Source organism: Chanodichthys erythropterus, chromosome 14, assembly GCF_024489055.1.
Source record: "Chanodichthys erythropterus isolate Z2021 chromosome 14, ASM2448905v1, whole genome shotgun sequence".
NCBI classification, from domain to species: domain Eukaryota; kingdom Metazoa; phylum Chordata; class Actinopteri; order Cypriniformes; family Xenocyprididae; genus Chanodichthys; species Chanodichthys erythropterus.
Window position 1 is genome coordinate 20,586,571 of NC_090234.1, and position 21,696 is coordinate 20,608,266.

The window sequence follows — 21,696 nt, forward strand, 5'->3', positions numbered from 1 at the left end:
TAGGCTATTTAATTAATACTCTTATTTACTCACCACCATATTTTTCACGCCGTGACTGCTGCAGTGAGAGAAATGCGCTCAATGCACCACTCAAAACACAGAGCGGCTTTGATCGGAGTTCTCTCACTGCAGCGCGAACACGCACTGTGAAACCTGTTTTTTTAGCCGATGATGAGCGGGAAAAGGTAGAATGACAGAAGTGCTCATGCACCAATTATAGCAAAGAATCGCGAGTTTACACAACAGCATTGGACACAGTTAAAGGGAAAGCTAACAGGACAATATTTTCTGGACTTTCGAAGCAAAAAACAAGTGGGTACGCAAATACTGATCCTTAGAAGTCGTAATATGCAAACAGCCCTGGGCAAAAAGTATGTATACGACGTATGCGTGCGTATCACCCCGACTACACCGCTGGTCATACATATTAATGATCCTGACTGTTACGTAACAGTCGGTGTTATGTTGAGATTCGCCTCTTCTTCAGAGGTCTTTTAAACAAATCAAATTTACATAAGGAGGAGGAAGCAATGGAGTTTGAAACTCAATTTATGTATTGAATGTACTGAACTCTTGTTATTCAATTTTTGATTCTAGGGCACCTTTAAAACCCCTTCCCATTTCATGCTGTTAGCAATGGCACCACATGGAAGAGAAATGTCACAAGACCTGAGAAAGAAAATATTTCTTTACACCAGAAAGGTGAAGGCTACAAGAAGATCAGCAAAGCTTTACTTATCAGTCAGAATACTGTGGCAGAAGTGGTACAAAAATTAAAAAAAGATGGAACTACAACCATCTCACAGAGATGTCCAGGTCGTCCACGGAAGTTAACACGTCGTCAGGAGCATCTTCTGATGAGAAGGGATGAAGATCGGCCTGCAATTATCTAAAGACGCAGAAAGCCAAACTGGGGTGACTATTTCCCATGACACAATGCGGTGTATGCTGCAGAGGAATGGCATGTGTGGGTGCCGTCCACGAAAGAAACCTCTCCTAAAACCTAGGCAAAAAAAAGCCCACCTAGAGTTTGCCAGTGCCAGATGAAGACTACTAGGACTCTATACTCTGGAGTGATGAGTCCAAGATAAATGTTTTTGGAACTGATGGCTTCAAAACTGTATGGCGTTGCAAAGGTGAGGAATACAAAGAAAAATGCATGGTGCCTACAGTGAAACATGGTGGTGGCAGTGTCCTTATGAGGGGCTGCATGAGTGCTGCTGGTGTCGGGGAGCTGCTTTTCATTGATGGCATCATGAATTCACAGATGTACTGCTCTATACTGAAAGAGAAGATGCTACCATCACTCCGTGTCCTTAGTCATCGTGCACTTTTCCAACATGACAATGATCCTAAACGCACATCTAAGGCCACTGTTGGATTTCTGAAGAAGAACAGGGTGAAAGTGAATCAGTGGCTCCTGATCTGAACCCAATCGAGCACCTATGGGGAATTTTGAAGAGACAAGTTGAGCATCACTCTCCATCAAGCATCTAGTCTCTAAAAGAGGTCATTCTCGAAGAATGGAAAAAGATAAATGTTGAAAAATGGTGTCAACTTTTTCATTCCATGCCTAGAAGACTTGGTGCTGTCATTAAAAATCATAGAGGTCATACAAAGTTCTAGATGTAGTAGTTTTTGTTGTTTTTGCATCACCCTAATTTGAGTAACAGAGTAACAGATGTTATATTGGTTTGTTATATTAAACTTAGTCTTGTCAACATTTTGGAAATTGTTTTTGTGTTCATTGAGATATTGTTTAAAATGTTGCTTTTCAAAGGGGGTGTACTCATTTACGCTGAGCACTGTACATAATAACATCATCCTCCAGGAAGTGATGTTTTTGATGGGAAAACACTTAATTTGTCTTACACCGTATTTGATAAAATGACAGAAGTAGTGATAGCTCTTTATTTACAATTGTTAGGTTTCATCCGGTTTGGAATCCTGTTAATGTTCTTGTCACTGTATAAATAATATTTAATTAATAAAGTTAATGAGAACCTGACCAGAGTGTTTTGCTTGATTACGAGTTTTGTCTTACCACTCTCTTCCTGCGCCCACTGTTCTCTTTTTCACACTGCACTTCTGGGCCTGTTTGCATAATCAACATGAGTACCACCTTGAGTACTAATGGCAGCTGTTTACCACTGTCTTTACTGTTTTTGGGAGGGGAAAACACCAGTTGTTTTATTGTCACAGAACTGCACATGTGTTTGTCTGCTGCAGATACATTGCAAGAGATGTGAAAAATAAAATAAATAAATGCAAGCTGCTCTCCAATGATATATATTTGGAGACGAGCAGCTATGAAAAATGCATCATGCTATAAAATGTATGACAGAGAGCAATGTGAATTAGCCTATAGTTAGAGCAGATAGATATTATACCAGTTATCCAATCTCATACCAATACTAGAGCCCACATGAGCTGTAGCCCAGACCACCGTTTCAGTCAAAAGTCAAAGAGTAAATGGATCTTCTTTTGTCTTTAATTTATGCTGAATAGGTATCACCATGAACAATGCACCCACACACTACAAGATAATCAGGCCGATTTTGGTCCCAATTCTATCCTTGCGACAATCCTATAGGTAAAGTCCTGATTATCTTGATGGTTCTACTTCATATTATCTTATCAGATTTTCCTGTGGTGTGACGTGTGTTAAGAGTGATTGAATCTGTTCGGAAGAACGTCAGGGCCGCACCAATCTCAAATCGTAAATATTGTATGTTAAATATTTATGGATATATTTACGGACTCTGTAGATTGTCACGTGGAACGAAACAATACCAAATCAGAGAGCAAGCTGACGGAAACATAACATGACTTTTGGCTAATTTTTGTAAAAAGCCGTCCAAACATTAATGTCGCCATTTCTTCTAGCCTATCGTCCACCATGTTTGTTTACTCTAAAGTCATGTTTTCCCATGAGATATTTTGCAAGATTTCCCATGTTCACAGTCGGGAATCTAGTTATTTGAGAATGTAATCTGTTAGTGTGTGGTGTGCTGTCTTGGTCACATTGCAGCTCTCCACACACTATAGAAACAAAACTAATTTTTTCATGTTTGTGGTCTCTCACATTTTGAAAATCTGATAAGATTTTACTGATTAAATCTTTTAGTGTGGGCCAGCCTTAGGAGGATTTTATTTATTGATTATCAATGATTTTTTTGATATTTGTTTGCAATATCTATATATTTGGTTCATAATTAATATTTGTTAATAATTAATTTAAAACTCTTTATTTTGTATTTTAAATGTATTTTAGAGCCACCAGCTTTCCACAAAGTGCCAACACCACTTGAGAAGCTGAAGGACAAGAATGCTGATCTGAATGTGATAATCTGGTAAACAGTAAGTGTAAATGATAAAACAGTATACATTTATGTTTGAGGGATGTTCTTTAAACAGTCTTTTGGTTTAGCTTGTAATTTGATTATGATGAAATGGTCATCATAGCCTACTCCTTGACAAGGTTTATCTATTTTTTTTTTTTTTTTTTTTTGTCTTCTAACTGCAATTTTATGTTAGCCTGAGGCTAATGCTTTCAGTTTCCATTGTAGTACATGTCTCATCGCCCAGCTTTATAAGCTTTATAATATAATCAGGTTTAATCATGTTTAAGGTTTAACCATCAGTTTAGATATACTGTGTATCAGTAATTTCAATATCATGGATAAAGGATTGGAGAATGTTAAAGTGATAATGTTTTCTGCACACTTGTGTATCATGTTGTATTGCTATTTAATGAATTCATCGTATAATGAGACTCATCCTTGTAGTTAAGGGATGCATTTTACAGTCAGCTAGAATCCATTTATTTGGGAAAAAAAATGTCCCTGAATAGCATTAACATGCTAAGCTAAAGATCAAAAGACTTTAACTTATTTGGACGTGAAGACAGTATAATGACTAAATATGCCAAGTACATTAGCTTTTAGTGGTGCTGAATTTTACACCCCAAACAGTGACCTCAAACTCTTGTTGTTGCAAAAGTAGTGCATTTTAAAGCTTGGATGTTTTTTATTCCATTAACAGGACCATTGAAACAAAGTTGTGAAATGCAATGTTTTGTTCACCAAGACTGACAAATTTGGATGATTGTAACAAATTTCAAAAATAGGCACAGTTAGCAAGCATTCTGTAACCAGTATATCCATCCCTTACTGTGGGGGTTGCCTTGCCTTGCCCTTCCTTTGAGTGACAGGGACAGCCAGTCTCTCCTTTTGGTCATCAACAGGTTAATGCCTGCCATAAGGGTTTCCAGCATGGCATGTCATTGAATGGGGTATGAACATAACCATTTACTTGCATGAACAATGAATCAACAAACCCAATGTAGTAAAGAAACTCCAGAGTGAGGCTAAGGCATATCAAGCTTGCATTAACTTCAGAGAGGGGGACCACTGAGTGACAGGTGTGAAGTTGCATAAAATGCATCACTCTCCCATGATGCTTTGGTCAACTGGGTGTGGCCTGGAAGTGATGATGCAGGCTAGGCTCGAGGTATATAAACTAAAACAACTATGTTAGCAGTTCTGAGCAGTTGGAGCATTCCCAGCCTTGCCTCGGGTGTAGGGATTGCAAGGGAAAAGCAAAACTACACGGTCTAGATCCTGTGTAGTTTTGTTTTTTGGGTATTAACGGGGCCCAACCGTTCTCACCTTGGATTTTCTGGAATCATTTTGGATAAGAGGATTGTTGCTGAGGCACTAGCCATCTGGGCACAGTCCCATCAAGTTTAGGCAGCCTTGTGATACAAGTAAGTGGCATTTACTCTGTAGAACACAGCCATTAAAGCAAGTCTTACTATAAGCTACAATGATACATGCTTGCACACCTTTTTAATGCAAAATAAAAGTGCTGTTGCTTACAATGTGATATTCGATTGAGGTTTTACAAGTATGATGAGGTAGTGTAGACAATCTGTGTTGCTCTTCAAGAATTTTATAAAACATAATAACTCTCAAGGTTGTTAAATGGTGCAATGATTTCAGAATAGCCAAGAATAGCCTGTGATAGCATTAGAGTGGTGACCTAGCTGGGCCATGATGTCTTTTTAAGGGAATCAGCAGCAGAGATATCAGTTGCACCTCCAGCTATGTGCCACATGGTGACTGTCAATCAAACAAGGGACAGATTATTTTTGGAGACTGCCATTTCTGTCATACTGAATATCAGCCTTCATACATGATGCTATTTAGACTGAATTAAATTTGTATTGGCATTTTGTTTTTGTCTATTATTGATATTTATTGCAAAACTATTTTGACGGTGATTGTGAGTCATGTTATGGACAATGTGTGTCCGCTCTTACCTGTTGGTTGTTTTTTTTTTTTTTTTTGGCTAATTATGCAGATGGCTTAACCGCTTAAGTAAACTTTCTTTCTTTCTTTCTTTCTTTCTTTCTTTCTTTCTTTCTTTCTTTCTTTCTTTCTTTCTTTCTTTCTTTCTTTCTTTCTTTCTTTCTTTCTTTCTTTCTTTCTTCCTTTCTTTCTTTCTTTCTTTCATTGCAACTGAGTCCATTTCCATTCGAGCCAAGACCATATCAATTATGGTTTAATATAATACAATCCAATCAAATACCTTGTTGTTTTATTTTTTATATGAGATCACACAGACTATAGAGAAATAATATTGCATTATGTATGGGAAATATCTGGATGATACACATGTGAAGCTATTTGAAGCATTTTTTCTGTAAAGATAAAGATATATTTATAGGTCAAGGTTTTCATTTAAACCTCATGGATGTTTGATGACCAACTTTCAGAAGCTTGGAAATGGATTTTTAAGATATATTAAAATGTCTTTGTACTTGATTATTTTTACTTACACATTTGCAAACTATACTTGCTTGATATTTTAAATTACCCTTTGCATGTTACTTTCTTGTAATTGGTAATTTTAACGAATTGCATCATATTTGAAGCTAATCACATGTTAATATATCCAAATACATTCATTTAATTATTGTATAGAACCAATAAGAATACAGACTATTTTGTTCTGCCAAATGCTTCAGTGTTGAAATAGCTTTGTCGATTATTACTTTTTTAGGCAAGTTATTTTATTTTATTTTATTTTATTTTATAGCCTTATCTTACAGCTCACAGTTGCTGTTCACACATTTATAACATATTCAATTGGGTGCTTGACCTGACACTCGACAGCTTCGTCGTTCACAGTTCTCACAAATGACAGGCTTGCTGATGGCCAGGTGCTGGTGGGGGTAGGGGGTGTTAGTCATTAGTCAGTTCATTTCTTTTACAGCTAAAAATAGCCCACCTAGTTTGTCATGTAACAGACAGTAATGCTGTTGTATTTCTATTTGATTCATTGGGCATTAATCAATTATCTTGACTGATATCTTGAACTTGATTCTGTTCTTTTCTAGGGTGCCTTCTACCATGTCAACACAAGCTCCAACATTTACACAGCCGCTTCAGAGCGTTGTGGCACTTGAGGGTAGTGCTGCAACGTTCGAGGCTCAAGTTAGTGGTAAGGACAGAAGAAAAAAGTGGAATAAAAATACATTAATTTATCATTATTACCTGGAAAGATTTTGATTTTGCTATGTTAACCCAAACTTTGTTCAACCAAATTTGAAATAAAAATATTAGGGCTGTGAAAATAAGTTACATCCAGTATAATAGGAGTAAAAATGAGCATTTCTGATGATTCCTGTTTTGGTATTTACTTTACTGATGGGGCTATGGGCTTATATATGACAAAAAGATTGGGAAACACTATTTTAAAATAGCTTATTTAATCATTTCCTCCAATATTTTATTATAGGTAATCCAGTTCCGGAGGTGAGCTGGTTTCGTGATGGCCAGGTTCTTACTGCTGCCGCTCTGCCCGGCGCTCAGATCTCGTTCAGCGATGGCCGCGCTGTTCTGATGATCCCCGCTGTGACAGCCGCACACAGCGGAAGATTTTCTGTGAGAGCCACCAATGGCGCTGGACAAGCCACTAGCACTGCTGAACTGCTGGTTACAGGTAAGCAATCAGTTTTGAAACAGCTTTGTTCTTTACTGCCAGTGACTTTTTATGTTAAACAAACACTATTTCTTTGCTTGCCTCAAAGTGGAAACTGCGCCACCAAACATCATTCAAAGACTACAGAGCATGACTGTTAGACAAGGAAGCCAAGTGAGACTGGATGTTCGAGTTACAGGAATCCCTACACCTGTGGTAAAGTTCTACAGAGAGGGAGCTGAGATTCAGAGCTCTGCTGACTTTCAGATTGTTCAAGATGGAGACCTTAATAGTTTGTTGATTGCCGAGGCCTTCCCAGAAGATTCTGGAACTTATTCTGTCAGTGCTTCTAATAGCAGTGGACGTACTACTTCTACAGCTGAACTTCTGGTTCAAGGTTTGATTTGTTTTCCAAATGAAATAACTTGACATTTTGTAATATAGTGTGTTCTTTAAATATTTACTTTTTTATTTCAGGTGAAGAAGTTGCAGTGCCTGCAAAGAAGACCAAGACTTTTGTTTCAACTTCTCAGATTTCACAGACTCATCAGGCTAGAGTTGAAAAGGTAGTTAACATTCTGACAAAATTACACATGAAGCTGACAGCAAAATACCATGTTAACTTAGTGTTATGTGTCTTTCACAGAGAATGGAAGCCTCCTTTGAGTCCAGTGCCATGATGGAACTGGAGATCGAGGATGGTGATTTGGCTCACAAGACACCTCCTCGTATACCTCCAAAGCCGACTTCCAAGTCCCCAACCCCAACAGGGGTGTCAAAGGTTGCAACTACGCGCCATCAGTCACCATCCCCTGTGAGGCCCGTTAAAGCCCCCATTCACACCCCTCACAGGTGAAGTATATTTTCAACATCATTACTACTAAGTAGTAATAATACCTTTACAAATACTGCACTTTGCAGATAAATGAACTAAGATCAATAGTGACAATGATTGCTATGTAATGGAAAGTCATTTGCTCCCTCGCCCACACTTATGAAAATGTAAGTGCAAAGATGAATCCATGTTCTGTTACCTAATTTTTACGGTACACAAAACATCTTTCTTACATAGCATTTGTTCCTTGTTATTTCTTTTTTTACATGTTTTATTTTAGGTCTACTTCCCCTTCAAGACTGTCTGTGTCCCCTATCAGACCAGTGAAGTCTCCAATGACTATACACAAACAAGTCACACAGGCTGCAGATGTTCTGCCTCCATGGAAGCAGGAGGGTTATGTGGGAGAGTCCAGCTACACCAGCATGACTACTGGGGCCTCATATGTCCAGACCTCCTCCACATTTGTCCACAAGGAGCAGCAATGGGAAGGTTCTTTTGCTATGCAGCAACAAGCCAGTGGAGTCGCTGTCAAAGAAGTAGGTCTATTTTTACTACTATGACCTCTAGTGGGTAAAAAGTAACATTTATTTTTGTTATAAAATAAAAAAAATAAATAAAAAAAATTGTATTAAAACGTAATATATAGTCAAAAAAATCTTAATCAAACACATTTTAATTCAAATAAAGAAGTGCATAAAATATCATTTGAAATAAACATTAAAAATTTAATGTATGCAGTCACTAACAAAAGGTCATTTGGAGTTATTTTAGAGCATTTGTTTTCTACTGCAAACAGACTGAGTTGAAACCACACACATATTAATGAGACTACTGTTAGTGCAAAGGAATCCACATTAGAGATGTTGGGGGTTGGGGGTGAGAATGATTGTTTTCACACCATTTATCAGTTGTCACACCTTAAATGATCACACTTAATTTTGCATACTAGCCCAGCAAGTTTCACTAACTTGCCATGTTGAAGTTTTACTGATTTAATGTAATATAACTGATATTTAATACATTAATTGGAAATACACTTTCATAATTTTTTTCCCATCTGAATAGATTTGCTACACACTGTTTAACCACATTACTCAAATTACACTACTTCTTTTATTAGAAAGATAGTAAATTCATTGTTAACCTATTCTTTGTTGTGTGCATTGCCACAATGTGTATTCATTCTATGTGCACAATATTTACTGCTTCTTGCTCTTAAAATGGGAAAATTGCACATGCTGACTGTGGTTTCTTTTCTCTGCCTATATATAGCACGGATGCCTAATTGTTTCTAGAAGTTGATCAGTTGTATTTTTAAAAAGTTTAGTACTCATAACAATTCATTGATCATCTCTGTTTTGAATCTCTTGAATACAAATGCATGAACAGTGATAGACAAACATTGAATCCCTCAAAAAAATATATTATAGCACCAACCTTTTTAGCCAGCAAAAATCTAAATGATAAAAATGTAATATAAACACAAACTACATTTGCATAAATGTGGAACTGATAACTGAAAAAGTCCTGTTTATTAGTAAGGCAATAGTAGGTAAATGTAATTGAGCATTTGACTAAACAGTGAGACTGATTTATTTGTTGTACAGAAGCTGACTGTGATTGATGTGAACAGATGCTGAGATCTAGAGATAGCGTGTGTCATGTGATGGTCTTATAATAGAATGAGAATATAAGGGTGCCAAGAATTGGTCACTGTTTGCCTGGCATGAAACTATTTTACCAGTGTATAAACTAAATATTCTTTGACTTTAATTTTAGGATTCAACCTCACATTGATTATTAGTATATCTAGTATATATGTAATATATGAAATATTAATCATTTGCAATTTGGGTTGAATTTATATTTTGTTGTAAGAATACAGTTTATGATGCAAAAAAAAAAAAAAAAAAAAAATCAATCAATCTTATGGTGGTAACTTGGGACACAAGTTTGTTGTGTAGATTCATGTAGTTAATCGGACTGAAATCACCCTGAGTTAATTAAGTTACAATATCACCCCCTGGCTTTTGACCGTTGTGAACACAACCAGTCCTGTAAAGATCTCACTTGCTTCACTGAGGAATCATTCTCTTTTACCAGTTTTATCTTTTACCCATTAATCATTGATCTTAAACTATTTGTCTTTTACTGTTACAACCTGCTGATTTGTATTTGCTTTTCCATCTCAACCAAAAATAATTATTTAATATAAATTTTGATTTGACTGTTCTTTTTGCAATTCAGATTGTTGAGACTGCAGCAATCCCATCCCTCACAAAAGAGCAAGTGATGCCACCAACTATTGTGGCTGTGAGTAAATGAGCACTTAGCAGTTTTTTTATTTAAAATTTCATGTACACATGAGTGTCAGTATATGTCCAAGATGACTGGCATTTTGTCAGTAGTAATTAACAGAGTGAACTTGTAAATTTAAAAAAAAATGTTAATAAGTGTAAGATACCTTGCGAAGTTAAAATATTTACTTAGATTTTGTAATACTGTTTTTTTTCTTTGTCCAGGGTTTGAAGAATGTGACTGTTACCGAGGGGGAGTCTGTGTCTCTAGAGTGCCATATTTCAGGTCACCCCACCCCAGCCATAATGTGGTTCAGGGAGGATTACAGAATCGAGAACTCCATTGACTTCCAGATCACTTTTGAAAACGGCTATGCCCGCTTGGTGATCCGTGAAGCCTTTGCTGAAGATAGTGGCCGCTTCACTTGCACTGCTACCAGTGAGGCTGGAACTATCAGCACCTCCTGCTACCTGCTTGTCAAAGGTACGATCATATGACTTGGCTTGAAATAAAATGATCTGCATGATTATAGACTAATATTTATAGATCATTTTTCATTTTCAGTCTCAGAAGACATTGAAAGCCGAGAGGATTTCTCTACTGTTTCTGAACACATTGAAATGTCTGCTCATGAAAGACAGTGAGTTGATAGAATTCTTTGTGGTATAAACTATATTAAATAGTATTAATTAGTAAGAATTTGCAATCTGATTCCTTGGTTTTTAACAAACAGTGTTACAGTTGAAGCCAAAGAGGAGACAATGTCTGAAATAAGTGCAGTCTCTGAGCATATGGAGGCTGGAGCAGGTGTTGCCCCATTCTTTGTAAAGAAGCCCACAGTGCAGAAGCTTGTGGAGGGAGACAGCATAATCTTTGAATGCCAGGTCGGAGGAAGCCCCAAGCCTCATATTTACTGGAAGAAAAGTGGAATTCCACTTACCACTGGATACAGGTATGTTTTACACTGTACATGTATACACTTTCTGATATTAATTGTTTGTAAAGTATCGGCATACATTTATGTATATTGCGACTGAGTTTTCAAAGTTTTTTTTATGCATTGTCCTCTGCTTTAGTTTCATGTGAACTGTGATGCAAAGATATTAATAGAAAAAAAACCCTCATGTATCCTCTAGGTACAGAGTAGCCTACAATAAGGACACAGGAGCATGCAAGCTTGAGATCTCCATGACATTTGCTGATGATGCAGGAGAGTACACCATCTTTGCTAGGAACCCACTTGGGGAGATCTCTGCTTCAGCCATGCTGCTTGATGAAGGTTGGTTTTCGGGGTGACTGTATTATGAATTGCAGTGGTATTTTAGATCAATTGTTAATAGTGTTTTTCTGCATTTTACAGAGGCATATGAGCTGTATGTGAAGAAACAGGAAGAGACATTCAAGACAGAAGTAACTACTATTATAGAGGAGCCAAAAGTGGCTGAGATTTCTGCTGTTGTTGAAACTGTCACTGAGAAAGAGCAGATGCTCATGGAGAGGAGGATGGCTCAACAAACCCAGATGATGCAGTCCTTCATTTCAGAGCAGGTATGAAAGTTTTTTTTAGCCTTATTTTAAGATTATAAATCCTGAAAATCAACTTCTGAATCTACAAAGTGTGAGTATGAACCTTACAATGATATTTTTTTTTACAGGAGTTCCAAATTTCTAACTTGGAGCAGAGATTCATCCAAGAAATTGAGTTCCACCTACTCAAGATTACCTACCAAGAGCTGGTGACTGAGGATGGGGAGCAGTTGGATATGAGTGTTTCTGAACACGATGCTCTTTCTCCCGTCTTTAATACTCCAGTTAAAAATTACAGACTCAGGGAGGGAATGAGTGCAACTTTACATTGTAGGATGACAGGAACCCCTCTCCCTAAGGTAAGATTAATTGTGTTTACACACATTCAAAATTCATTCAACTAAGCTAGTAACATTTTGAAACTATATCAAACTAGCAAAAGTGCTACTGTACTGAAAATCATCAAATTAGAGGACCGGAACATACTTTTGTATTATTTCAATTATAGATAACCTGGTACAAAGATGGTAAGCGCATCATACATGGAGGCCGTTATCAGATGGAGGTTCTGCAGGATGGTAGAGCTAGTCTGCGTCTTCCTACGGTGCTGGCAGAAGATGAGGGTGTCTACACTGCTTTGATCAGTAACATAAAGGGTAATGCTGTCAGCTCTGGAAAGCTGTATGTGGAGCCATCTGGTGTAACACAAACACAGCTTCCTCAGCCAGGGGCAGTTCAAAGAATTAGGTATGCTTTGAATAATCAATCTAAGAATATCACATAGTTTGTAATATCCCCATAGCAAATTACATAATTTATTGGACTGAGATATTACAAATATTGTATTTTTCAGGTCCACATCACCACGCTCCAAAAGTCGTTCTCCTGCTCAATCACCTTCTCGTAGACTTGATGAGACAGATGAGGCCCAGCTAGAAAGACTCTACAAGCCTGTGTTTGTACAGAAGCCCTCATCCTTTAAGTGCTCTGAGGGACAGACTGCAAGATTTGATCTGAAAGTAGTTGGAAGACCCATGCCAGAAACTTACTGGTTCCACAATGGTTAGTGATCTGCATCCATAGGAGGTTTTATAACTGCCAATTCTTTTATTACCATGCCATGACAACTATATTTTTATCATTACAGGACAACAAGTGGTCAATGACTACACCCACAAGATAGTGGTAAAGGAGGATGGAACTCAATCAATGATTGTGGTTCCTGCCATGCCTCAGGACTCTGGAGAGTGGACGGTTGTTGCTCAGAACAGAGCTGGAAAAACAACTGTATCTGTGACTCTCACTGTTGAAGGTATGATGCTGTATACTCTAATAATTAATTTATAGAATAACTTTCTGTATCACAGTCACTTCAGGCCAACTGCATTAAATATTTCTAATGAAATATTCTGTTTTACATTGCTGTCATTTTCAGCCAAGGAAAACTTGGTGAGACCACAGTTTGTTGAGAAACTAAGAAACATCAGCGTTAAAGAGGGTACTTTGGTTGAGCTAGCTGTTAAAGCTATTGGCAACCCCCTTCCTGACATTGTTTGGCTGAAGAACAGTGACATAATCTCCCCACACAAACACCCACATATTAGGTAAGTTTTCAGTCATGAAAATATACAGGTCTAAGTAAATTATCTAAATGTTACTCCCTATGATGACATTTATGTGGTATTAAAAAAACATGTCTGTATTGCATTTAACTGAATGTATTTTTTATTAGGATTGAGGGTGGTAAAGGAGAAGCTCACTTCAAGATTCCATCAAGTACAGGATCTGATAGCGCATGGTACACTGCTACAGCTATCAACAAAGCTGGCAGAGATACCACACGTTGCAGAGTTAACATTGAGGTGGATGCAGTACAGCCTCAGCCTGAGAAAAAGCTTGTAATTCCCAAGGGAACCTACAAGGCCAAAGAAATTGCTGCACCAGAGTTAGAGCCACTGCATCTTCGCTATGGTCAGGAACAATGGGAAGATGGTGACCTCTACGATAAGGAGAAGCAACAGAAGCCTCACTTCAAAAAGAAGCTTACTTCAGTCAGGCTGAAGCGATTTGGACCTGCACACTTTGAGTGCAGACTGACCCCTATTGGAGACCCAACCATGATGGTTGAGTGGCTGCATGATGGCAAGCCACTGGAAGCTGCTAACAGACTACGGATGGTCAATGAGTTTGGCTATTGCAGTCTTGACTATGAAGCTGCTTATTCCAGAGATAGTGGTGTCGTTACTTGCAGAGCCACCAACAAATTTGGAGTTGACCAGACCTCTGCTACACTAATTGTTAAAGATGAGAAAAGCCTTGTAGAGGAAACACAGTTGCCAGAGGGAAGGCGAGGTCAAAGAATAGATGAAATAGAGCGTATTGCCCATGAGGGTGGCCCCTCTGGAGTTACTGGAGATGATAACTTTGAAAAGACTAAGCCAGAGATTGTGCTACTTCCAGAGCCAGTAAGAGTTATGGAAGGAGAATCAGCCAAATTCCGCTGTAGGGTGACAGGCTACCCTACCCCAAAAGTCAACTGGTACCTCAATGGACTGCTCATCCGCAAGAGTAAAAGATTTAGACTTCAATTTGATGGCATTCACTACTTAGAAATCGTAGACACCAAGTCATATGATTCAGGAGATGTCAAAGTTGTAGCTGAAAACCCTGAAGGTGTTACTGAGCATCTTGTTAAATTTGAGATTCAGCAAAAGGAGGACTTCAGGTCAATCCTGCGCCGTGCTCCTGAGTTCAAGGCTCCTGCTCCTGTACCATCACAAGAGCATGGCAGAGTCTCATTTGAGGTTGTCAAGGCCGAGAAACCATCTGAAACCTCTAAAGAACCCAAGGAGGTGGTTAAGCTGAGGAAAACCGAGAGAGTGATCCATGAGAAATTAACAGAAGAAACAGACGAACTTAGAAGCAAATTCAAGCGTAGGACCCAGGAAGGCTACTATGAAGCAATAACTGCCGTAGATCTGAAGTCCCGCAAGAAGGATGAGTCTTATGAGGGTATGCTGAAGAAGAGAAAGGAAGAACTTCTTCATCACGCCAAAGAACTAGGACCTGATGCTGAGAAGAAAAAAGAAGAGGAGGGTAAACTCACCATTCCCAAAATTAAGCCAGAGAAAATCTTGCTCTCTCCAAGCATGGAGGCTCCAAAGATCATTGAACGGATCCAGAGCCAGACAGTTTGCCTGGGAGATGAAATACACTTCCGTTGTAGAGTCACCGGTAAACCAGACCCAGAATGTCAGTGGTTCAAGAATGGTGTCTTATTGGAGAAATCAGACCGGGTTTACTGGTATTGGCCAGAAGACCATGTCTGTGAATTAGTGATAAGAAATGTCTTAGCTGAGGACTCAGCAAGTGTAATGGTCAAAGCCATGAACATTGCTGGAGAGACCTCAAGCCATGCTTTCCTGCTGGTTCAAGGTAAAACTTTTTCCTACTTCTTGCTGTTGGCATATTATCTGTACCGTGAATGTTAGAATTAATCTTGAGTCATTGTTCTTTCACTTTTCTTTCAGGCAAACAAGTTATTTCATTTACACAAGTTCTAGAAGATCAGAATGCTAAAGAGAAGGACACCATGGTGACCTTTGAATGTGAGACGAATGAGCCATTTGTTAAGGTCAAGTGGATGAAGAACAATGCAGAAATCTTCTCAGGTGACAAATACAGAATGCACTCTGACAGAAAGGTGCACTTCCTATCAGTGCTGATGATTTCTATGAAGGACGAAGCCGAGTACAGTTGTGTGGTTGTTGATGATGACCAGATAAGAACCAGTGCCTCACTTTTTGTTGAAGGTTAGAACAACACTTACAACAGTTTTATCTTCTTATCCAACAGTGTTTAATAGTTTTGAGCATTTAATCAAATGTACAATTTGATGTCTTTTACAGGTGCACCACTTGAAATTGTAAAGAACCTTGAGAATACAGAAGTACCTGAGTCATACTCTGGAGAGTTTGAGTGTGTTTTGTCCCGTGAGGATGCTGAAGGCATCTGGTATTTTGAGAACAAAGAAATTACTCCTAGCCTTAAATATGTTGTGTCTGCACGTCGTGGTCGTCATAGTCTTTCTGTGAAAGATGTTAAAAAGCAGGACCAAGGAAAATATACTTTCAAAGTGGGAAATCTTAAGACAAGTGCCTCTCTTAAGATGAAAGGTGAGAATGAGGAAACTAGGATTAATGTATTTAGAAGTGCTTTTAGAAGCTGTGTCCTTTTCTATTAAAACTCATTTTAATCATCTGCTATAATTAAAAGTGATTTAAATCTTATTTAAATATTTCTGGTTCACTCTAGTGCGCCCTGTGACTCTGATGCAAGGTCTTTCTGACCTGACAATCTGTGAGGGTGATATTGCCCAACTTGAGGTGCGATTCTCTCAGGAGAATGTTGAGGGCTCATGGATGAAGAATGGTCAAGCCATCTCTGCTTCCAATAAGATTCACATGGTCATTGACAAAGTCACCCATAAGCTTCTCATTGAGGATGCCAGTAAGGATGATGCAGGAATGTACTCCTTTGTTGTTCCTATTCAGGACATTTCTACAAAGGGAAAGCTAACAGTTCAGAGTAAGTCTTCTTATTAACCATAAATGAATGTTCAATGGATTCTCAAACATTGATTTCCATTTTCATAAGGGAAGAAAGTGTTGTATTAATTGTTTTGTTTCTTATCCAGCTATTGGCTTCTTGGCACCATTAAAAGACGTTTCCACAGTAGAAGGCACTAAAGCTGTCCTTGAGGCTAAAATCTCTGCTCCTGATATAACTTCTGTAAAATGGTTCCAAAACGACAAGCTGGTGACAGCAAGTGATAGAGTCCAGATAGTTGTCAAAGGATCCAAACAGAGACTGGCCATTAACAGGACATACGCATCAGATGAAGGAAAATATAAACTGATTGCTGGCAAAGTAGACTCAACCTGTAAACTTTCTGTCCAGCGTGAGTGTCATTCAAAATTGTTCCAATATATTTCTTTCCTGTTTAAATTGTTTTAAAATACTTGATGATGATGGCATTGTTCATTGTATTTTATAGCTATATCTATTGTTAAGCACATGGAGGACTGTGTTTGCACTGAGACCCAGAATGTCACATTTAAAGTGGAGGTATCTCATCCTGGCATTGATGCTCTCTGGACTTTCAAGGGTCAACCTTTAAAAGCAGGTCCAAAATACAAGATTGAGGGCAAAGGTACACACTATAGCCTCACTGTTTTGAATGCCATGAAGGATGAGGAAGGAGAGTACATCTTCATGGCTGGTGAGAAGGAATCTAGAGCAAAGCTTATTGTGTCAGGTACGTAGACATTTAAATTGCTTTTTAAAATCAAAGTACATACTAATTTGCCATGCACAATGTGGGAATCATGTCATGTGACTGAGTTGTGGCATTAATTTTTAATCTCTCCACTAGGTGGTGCTATAAACAGGCCACTCCATGATTTGACTGTAGCAGAATCCCAAACTGCTGAACTGGAGTGTGAAGTTGCTAATCCTACTACAGAAGGCAAATGGCTCAAAGATGGCCACTCTGTTGACTTCAGCGATAATATCATAAGTGAAAATAAGGGTGCTGTTAGACGCCTTATCATAGTCATCACCAGGCCACAGGATGTTGGAGAGTACACTTACCAGGTGGCAAACTCTAAGACATCTGGCAACTTGAAAGTTGAAGGTAAACTATGTTGTTGGATTAGTTCACTGCAAATTATGTTTTCTCGTCCATTTTAAGTTATTTAAATGTAATTTCTTATTTTTTTTATCCAAGCTGTTAAAATCAGGAAGACAATGAAGAACCAAACCGTAACTGAGACCCAGGAGGCAGTATTCAGTCTTGAACTCACCCATTTGGATGTGAAAGGTTCCCAGTGGATCAAGAATGGTGTTGAGATTCATCCAAGTGATAAATTTGAGATAACCGTCGTTGGCATGGTTCACACCCTGAAGATCAAGAATTGCAACACCCAAGATGAATCAGTCTATGGTTTCAAACTTGGAAAACTCTCTGCTAATGCCAGACTAAATGTTGAAAGTATGTTAATTATTTGTCAAGTATACAGTTATATAAATCTGTCTGCTGTTATTAGATGTATTTCAATACCTTTTAATCTCTTTTATAGCTATCAAAATTGTGAAAAAGCCAAAGGATGTGACATCACTGCTGGGTGCAACTGCCTCATTTGAGCTGAGTTTGTCCCATGATGACATTCCAGTTAAGTGGATGTTCAATAATCAGGAGCTCAAGCCAAGTTCAAATATTAAAATACTGTCTGAGCGGAAAGCCCACAAACTTGTCATTCAGAGTGTTGAAGGTCACTTGGCAGGTGAATACATTGCTGTGGTCGGACATCTGCACTCCAGTGCTCATCTTCATGTTGAATGTAAGTATTTGAAAAAAAAAAAGAAAAGAAAAAAAAATTCTTCAATAGTGTTCACCTTAAATGTGAAATTTGGCAGGCATTCTAAATATGTTTTATCTTTCTTGCATATATTCAGATTTGAGAGTAACAAAACCAATGAAGAACATTGAGGTTCCAGAGACCCATGTGGCCACGTTTGAGTGTGAAGTTTCACATTTCAATGTTCCATCCATCTGGCTGAAAAATGGAGTTGAGATTGAGATGAGCGAGAAGTTTGCAATTGTGGTGCAGGGCAAACTTCATCAGCTGAAAGTCATGAATGCCAGCCAGGAGGACATTTCAGAATACACATTTGTGTGTGGAAATGACAAAGTCTCTGCTACCCTGACTGTTAAACGTGAGTAATTTGTATGCTGTCTGTAAACTTAAAAGATATATAAAGTTAATCAGCATATTCACAAATGCAATTTTAAATCTTTCAGCAATTCTGATCACATCCATGCTTCAAAACCTCAATGCTAAAGAAAAAGACACTGTTACATTTGAGGTGACAGTCAACTATGAAGGCATCACCTACAAATGGCTAAAGAATGGAGTAGAAATACGATCCAGTGATAGATGCCAAGCTCGCTGCAAGCAGTTCACCCACTCTCTCACTATCCGAAACGTTCACTTTGGGGATGGTGGAGACTACAAGTTTGTGGCTGGATCTGCTGAAACATCTGCAAAACTCTTTGTTGATGGTTAGTTTGTTTTTTTTTATTGACAGCTGCTTTTTATGTAACCTAATAGATTGGCTAACAAAATTCTGTGTTCTTCAGCTCGTGTGATTGAATTCACCAAGCACATTAAAGATATAAAGGTAACGGAGAAGAAGAAGGCTATATTTGAATGTGAGCTCTCTGAACCCAACGTCCCTGTGATGTGGATGAAGGATGGGCAGGAGCTTGAGATGTCTGACAGGTATGTCCTCAGTTATAATGTAAATTACACAGCATATATCTTAAAAACAAACAACAAAACAAAAAACATTTCTTAATCAATATCTTTAATGATATTATTTCTGTATAAGACATTATGACTTGTGTAAATAATAAATCTTATTCATTTTTGATAGATTAATGCTTAAAACAAAAGATATATAGTCATTTGCACTATTACATTGTCTTTTGCACTTTTGCTTCTTAATCACCTTCATCTTGTTTTAAGGATATTTAATTATTTTTATGCCCAAACAAGATCTCAACTGTGTCCATAATATGCAACTTCCTCTTTGTTTTAGATTCAAAGCCACCACTGACAAATTCCTGCAGCGTTTGATGATCCAGACTGTTCGCATGTCTGATGCCGGAGAGTTCTCTGTGGTTGCTGGTGCAAGTGTTTCCAAAGCAAACCTCATAGTGGAGGGCAAGGATGTCCGCATCTCTGAGCCTGCTGAGAAGGATATCACTGTAACTATCTTTTGTCCTATTACACTCGCTTATTAAAACAATACTTGTGTGCCATGGTGAAATTAAATTTTTTTCTCTCTTTTTTATGCTTTTCAGGTCGTTGAGAAACAGAGGGCTACATTTGAGTTTGAAGTTAATGAGGATGAAATTGAAGGCCGCTGGCTGAAGAATGGTGTTGAAATTCAATCTTTTGAGGAGCGCTTTAACTACGTGACAGTTAGAAAGACACATCGCTTGACAATCACTGAAACTTACAGAAGTGATGCTGGAGAATATACATTCATTGCAGGAAAGAACAGGAGCTCAGTCAATCTACATGTCCAGAGTGAGTGTACAGTTCAGATATCTATACATTTATTTAAATAAATGTTCTGTTTATTTTGCATACATACAGTCATACCTAAAAATTATTCAGACATTTTTGATATTTTTGAAATATTTTTACTAGTGGGTGCAGGACACTATAGTTCATTTATGTAAGTGAGGATAGCAAAATAAAGTAAACTGTGACATATTATACACAAACAATTTTCATACAGTGGACCACCAGTAAAATTGATAAAAATTTGGAACCAAAAATTACTCAGACACTTTGACCTGACCATGTTTTGTTTAAGTGTTATCTGACATAATTAAGATTCATTTTTTTCTGACACAGTTTAACTCTGAGATCTTGTCATATTTTATTACAATTTTTTTAAACAATAGAGAATAAACTGTATTAATGAATGAAATGTTCAAGGTGTCTGAATAAATTTTGGTTTGACTGTATTTACACTTCCATTCAAAAGTTTGAGGTCGGTAAGATTCTTTTAATGTTTTTGAAATAAGTGTCTTTTGCTCACCAAGGCTGCATTTAGTTGATCAAAAATACAGTAAAAACTTATAATTTAAAGAGTTTTCTTTTTTTTATATATTTTAAAGTGTAATGTATTCCTGTGACGGCAAAGCTGAATTTTCAGCAGCCATTACTCCAGTCTTCAGTGTCACATAATCATTACGTTTAACATTTCTTATTGTACTTTTTTTTTGAAAACCATGATACATTTTTTTCTAAAGAAAAGCATATTTCTGAAATAGATTTTTCTGTAACAAATGGAGAAGTCTTTACTGTCACTTTTGATCAATTTAATGCATCCTGACCCCAAACTATGGAACAGTAGTTTGTATATACAGTACCTAATCTGAATATATCCATAACTATTTCTGTCCATGGCATACCATTACACTCCTAGTGCATTGAACCACTACATTAAAGTGTAGGTTGTGAAGCTGATTGTCTTGGTCTAATTTATGTCTTGATTTAATTCAGTCCCTGAGCCCCCTCAGATCATCAGGCACATGCAGCCCTTGTCTGTTGAGGCTGGCAAACCTGCACGCTTCTCTGTGGAGGTGACAGGAATTCCTCAGCCTCAGGTGTCCTGGTATAAGAACTCTCAGGCCCTATCTTCTGGGTTTAAGTGTAAGTTCCTGAGGGAGGGAAATGAGCACATATTGTTGCTCATTGAAGTCTTCCCAGAGGATGCAGCTCAGTACAACTGTGAAGCTAAGAATGACTATGGAGTAGCCACAAGTTCTGCATCGCTTAATGTGGAAGGTGAGCTTATCATGAGTCAGAACTGTTTTTTAAAACCAGTATTAGATACTTTCATATGACCAATATTTTTAACACAAACTTAATTTCTGTGAACAGTTTCAGAAGTGGTTTCTCCAGACACAGTGGCTCCAGTGTCTCCACCAGTAATTATTACCTCACTGCAAGGTACCACTGCTGAAGAGGGAGAATCAGCTAGATTCCAGTGCCGTGTCACTGGGGATGGTAAGGCTCAACCCTTTGCATTAAACAATTGTGAAACATAGATTTTGTTTTTACATTTTTAATTAGCATATATAATATTTTTTGTGGAATAAGAAAGAATTAATTTAATTTGTGCAGATCTCAAGATTACCTGGTACTGCAGAGATAAGGAAATTGTGAAGTCTGACAACTTCAGAATGTCTCAGTTTGATGATATCTGCCAGCTCGAGATCTTCAGAGCATATGTTGCAGACGCAGGAGAATACACATGTGTTGCACGCAATTCTGGAGGAATGGTCTCTTGCTCTGCAGTTTTGACGGTCAATGGTATGTGCAAACTTTTTAGGTTCCTTGTCTTCTCTAAAGACTATGCCATTGTTTTCTTGTTGAGCAACCTGACCCTTTTTTTAAAGCATG

General features: G+C 37.9%; 1 protein-coding gene across 3 annotated transcripts in view; it reads left to right on the forward strand.

Annotated features, from left to right (window-relative positions):
• The first annotated feature begins 4,563 nt into the window (after positions 1–4,563).
• ttn.1 (titin, tandem duplicate 1) overlaps positions 4,564–21,696 on the forward strand; it is a 135,765-nt gene continuing 118,632 nt past the window's right edge. For all 3 annotated transcript variants that reach the window (XM_067409305.1, XM_067409306.1, XM_067409307.1), the window contains exons 1-35: positions 4,564–4,768; positions 6,404–6,507; positions 6,805–7,008; positions 7,097–7,384; positions 7,465–7,553; positions 7,634–7,839; positions 8,103–8,361; positions 10,073–10,138; positions 10,348–10,606; positions 10,688–10,763; positions 10,857–11,075; positions 11,260–11,402; positions 11,484–11,671; positions 11,779–12,009; positions 12,159–12,397; positions 12,504–12,712; positions 12,798–12,962; positions 13,086–13,254; positions 13,383–15,085; positions 15,181–15,462; positions 15,559–15,825; positions 15,965–16,237; positions 16,347–16,610; positions 16,707–16,967; positions 17,085–17,345; positions 17,439–17,702; positions 17,791–18,051; positions 18,167–18,427; positions 18,513–18,773; positions 18,852–18,993; positions 19,313–19,481; positions 19,578–19,806; positions 20,794–21,078; positions 21,175–21,300; positions 21,418–21,606. In XM_067409305.1, the coding sequence (XP_067265406.1) occupies positions 6,417–6,507; positions 6,805–7,008; positions 7,097–7,384; positions 7,465–7,553; positions 7,634–7,839; positions 8,103–8,361; positions 10,073–10,138; positions 10,348–10,606; positions 10,688–10,763; positions 10,857–11,075; positions 11,260–11,402; positions 11,484–11,671; positions 11,779–12,009; positions 12,159–12,397; positions 12,504–12,712; positions 12,798–12,962; positions 13,086–13,254; positions 13,383–15,085; positions 15,181–15,462; positions 15,559–15,825; positions 15,965–16,237; positions 16,347–16,610; positions 16,707–16,967; positions 17,085–17,345; positions 17,439–17,702; positions 17,791–18,051; positions 18,167–18,427; positions 18,513–18,773; positions 18,852–18,993; positions 19,313–19,481; positions 19,578–19,806; positions 20,794–21,078; positions 21,175–21,300; positions 21,418–21,606 (8,599 nt within the window). In that variant the 5' untranslated portion in view covers positions 4,564–4,768; positions 6,404–6,416. The remainder of the gene's footprint in view (positions 4,769–6,403; positions 6,508–6,804; positions 7,009–7,096; positions 7,385–7,464; positions 7,554–7,633; positions 7,840–8,102; positions 8,362–10,072; positions 10,139–10,347; positions 10,607–10,687; positions 10,764–10,856; positions 11,076–11,259; positions 11,403–11,483; positions 11,672–11,778; positions 12,010–12,158; positions 12,398–12,503; positions 12,713–12,797; positions 12,963–13,085; positions 13,255–13,382; positions 15,086–15,180; positions 15,463–15,558; positions 15,826–15,964; positions 16,238–16,346; positions 16,611–16,706; positions 16,968–17,084; positions 17,346–17,438; positions 17,703–17,790; positions 18,052–18,166; positions 18,428–18,512; positions 18,774–18,851; positions 18,994–19,312; positions 19,482–19,577; positions 19,807–20,793; positions 21,079–21,174; positions 21,301–21,417; positions 21,607–21,696) is intronic.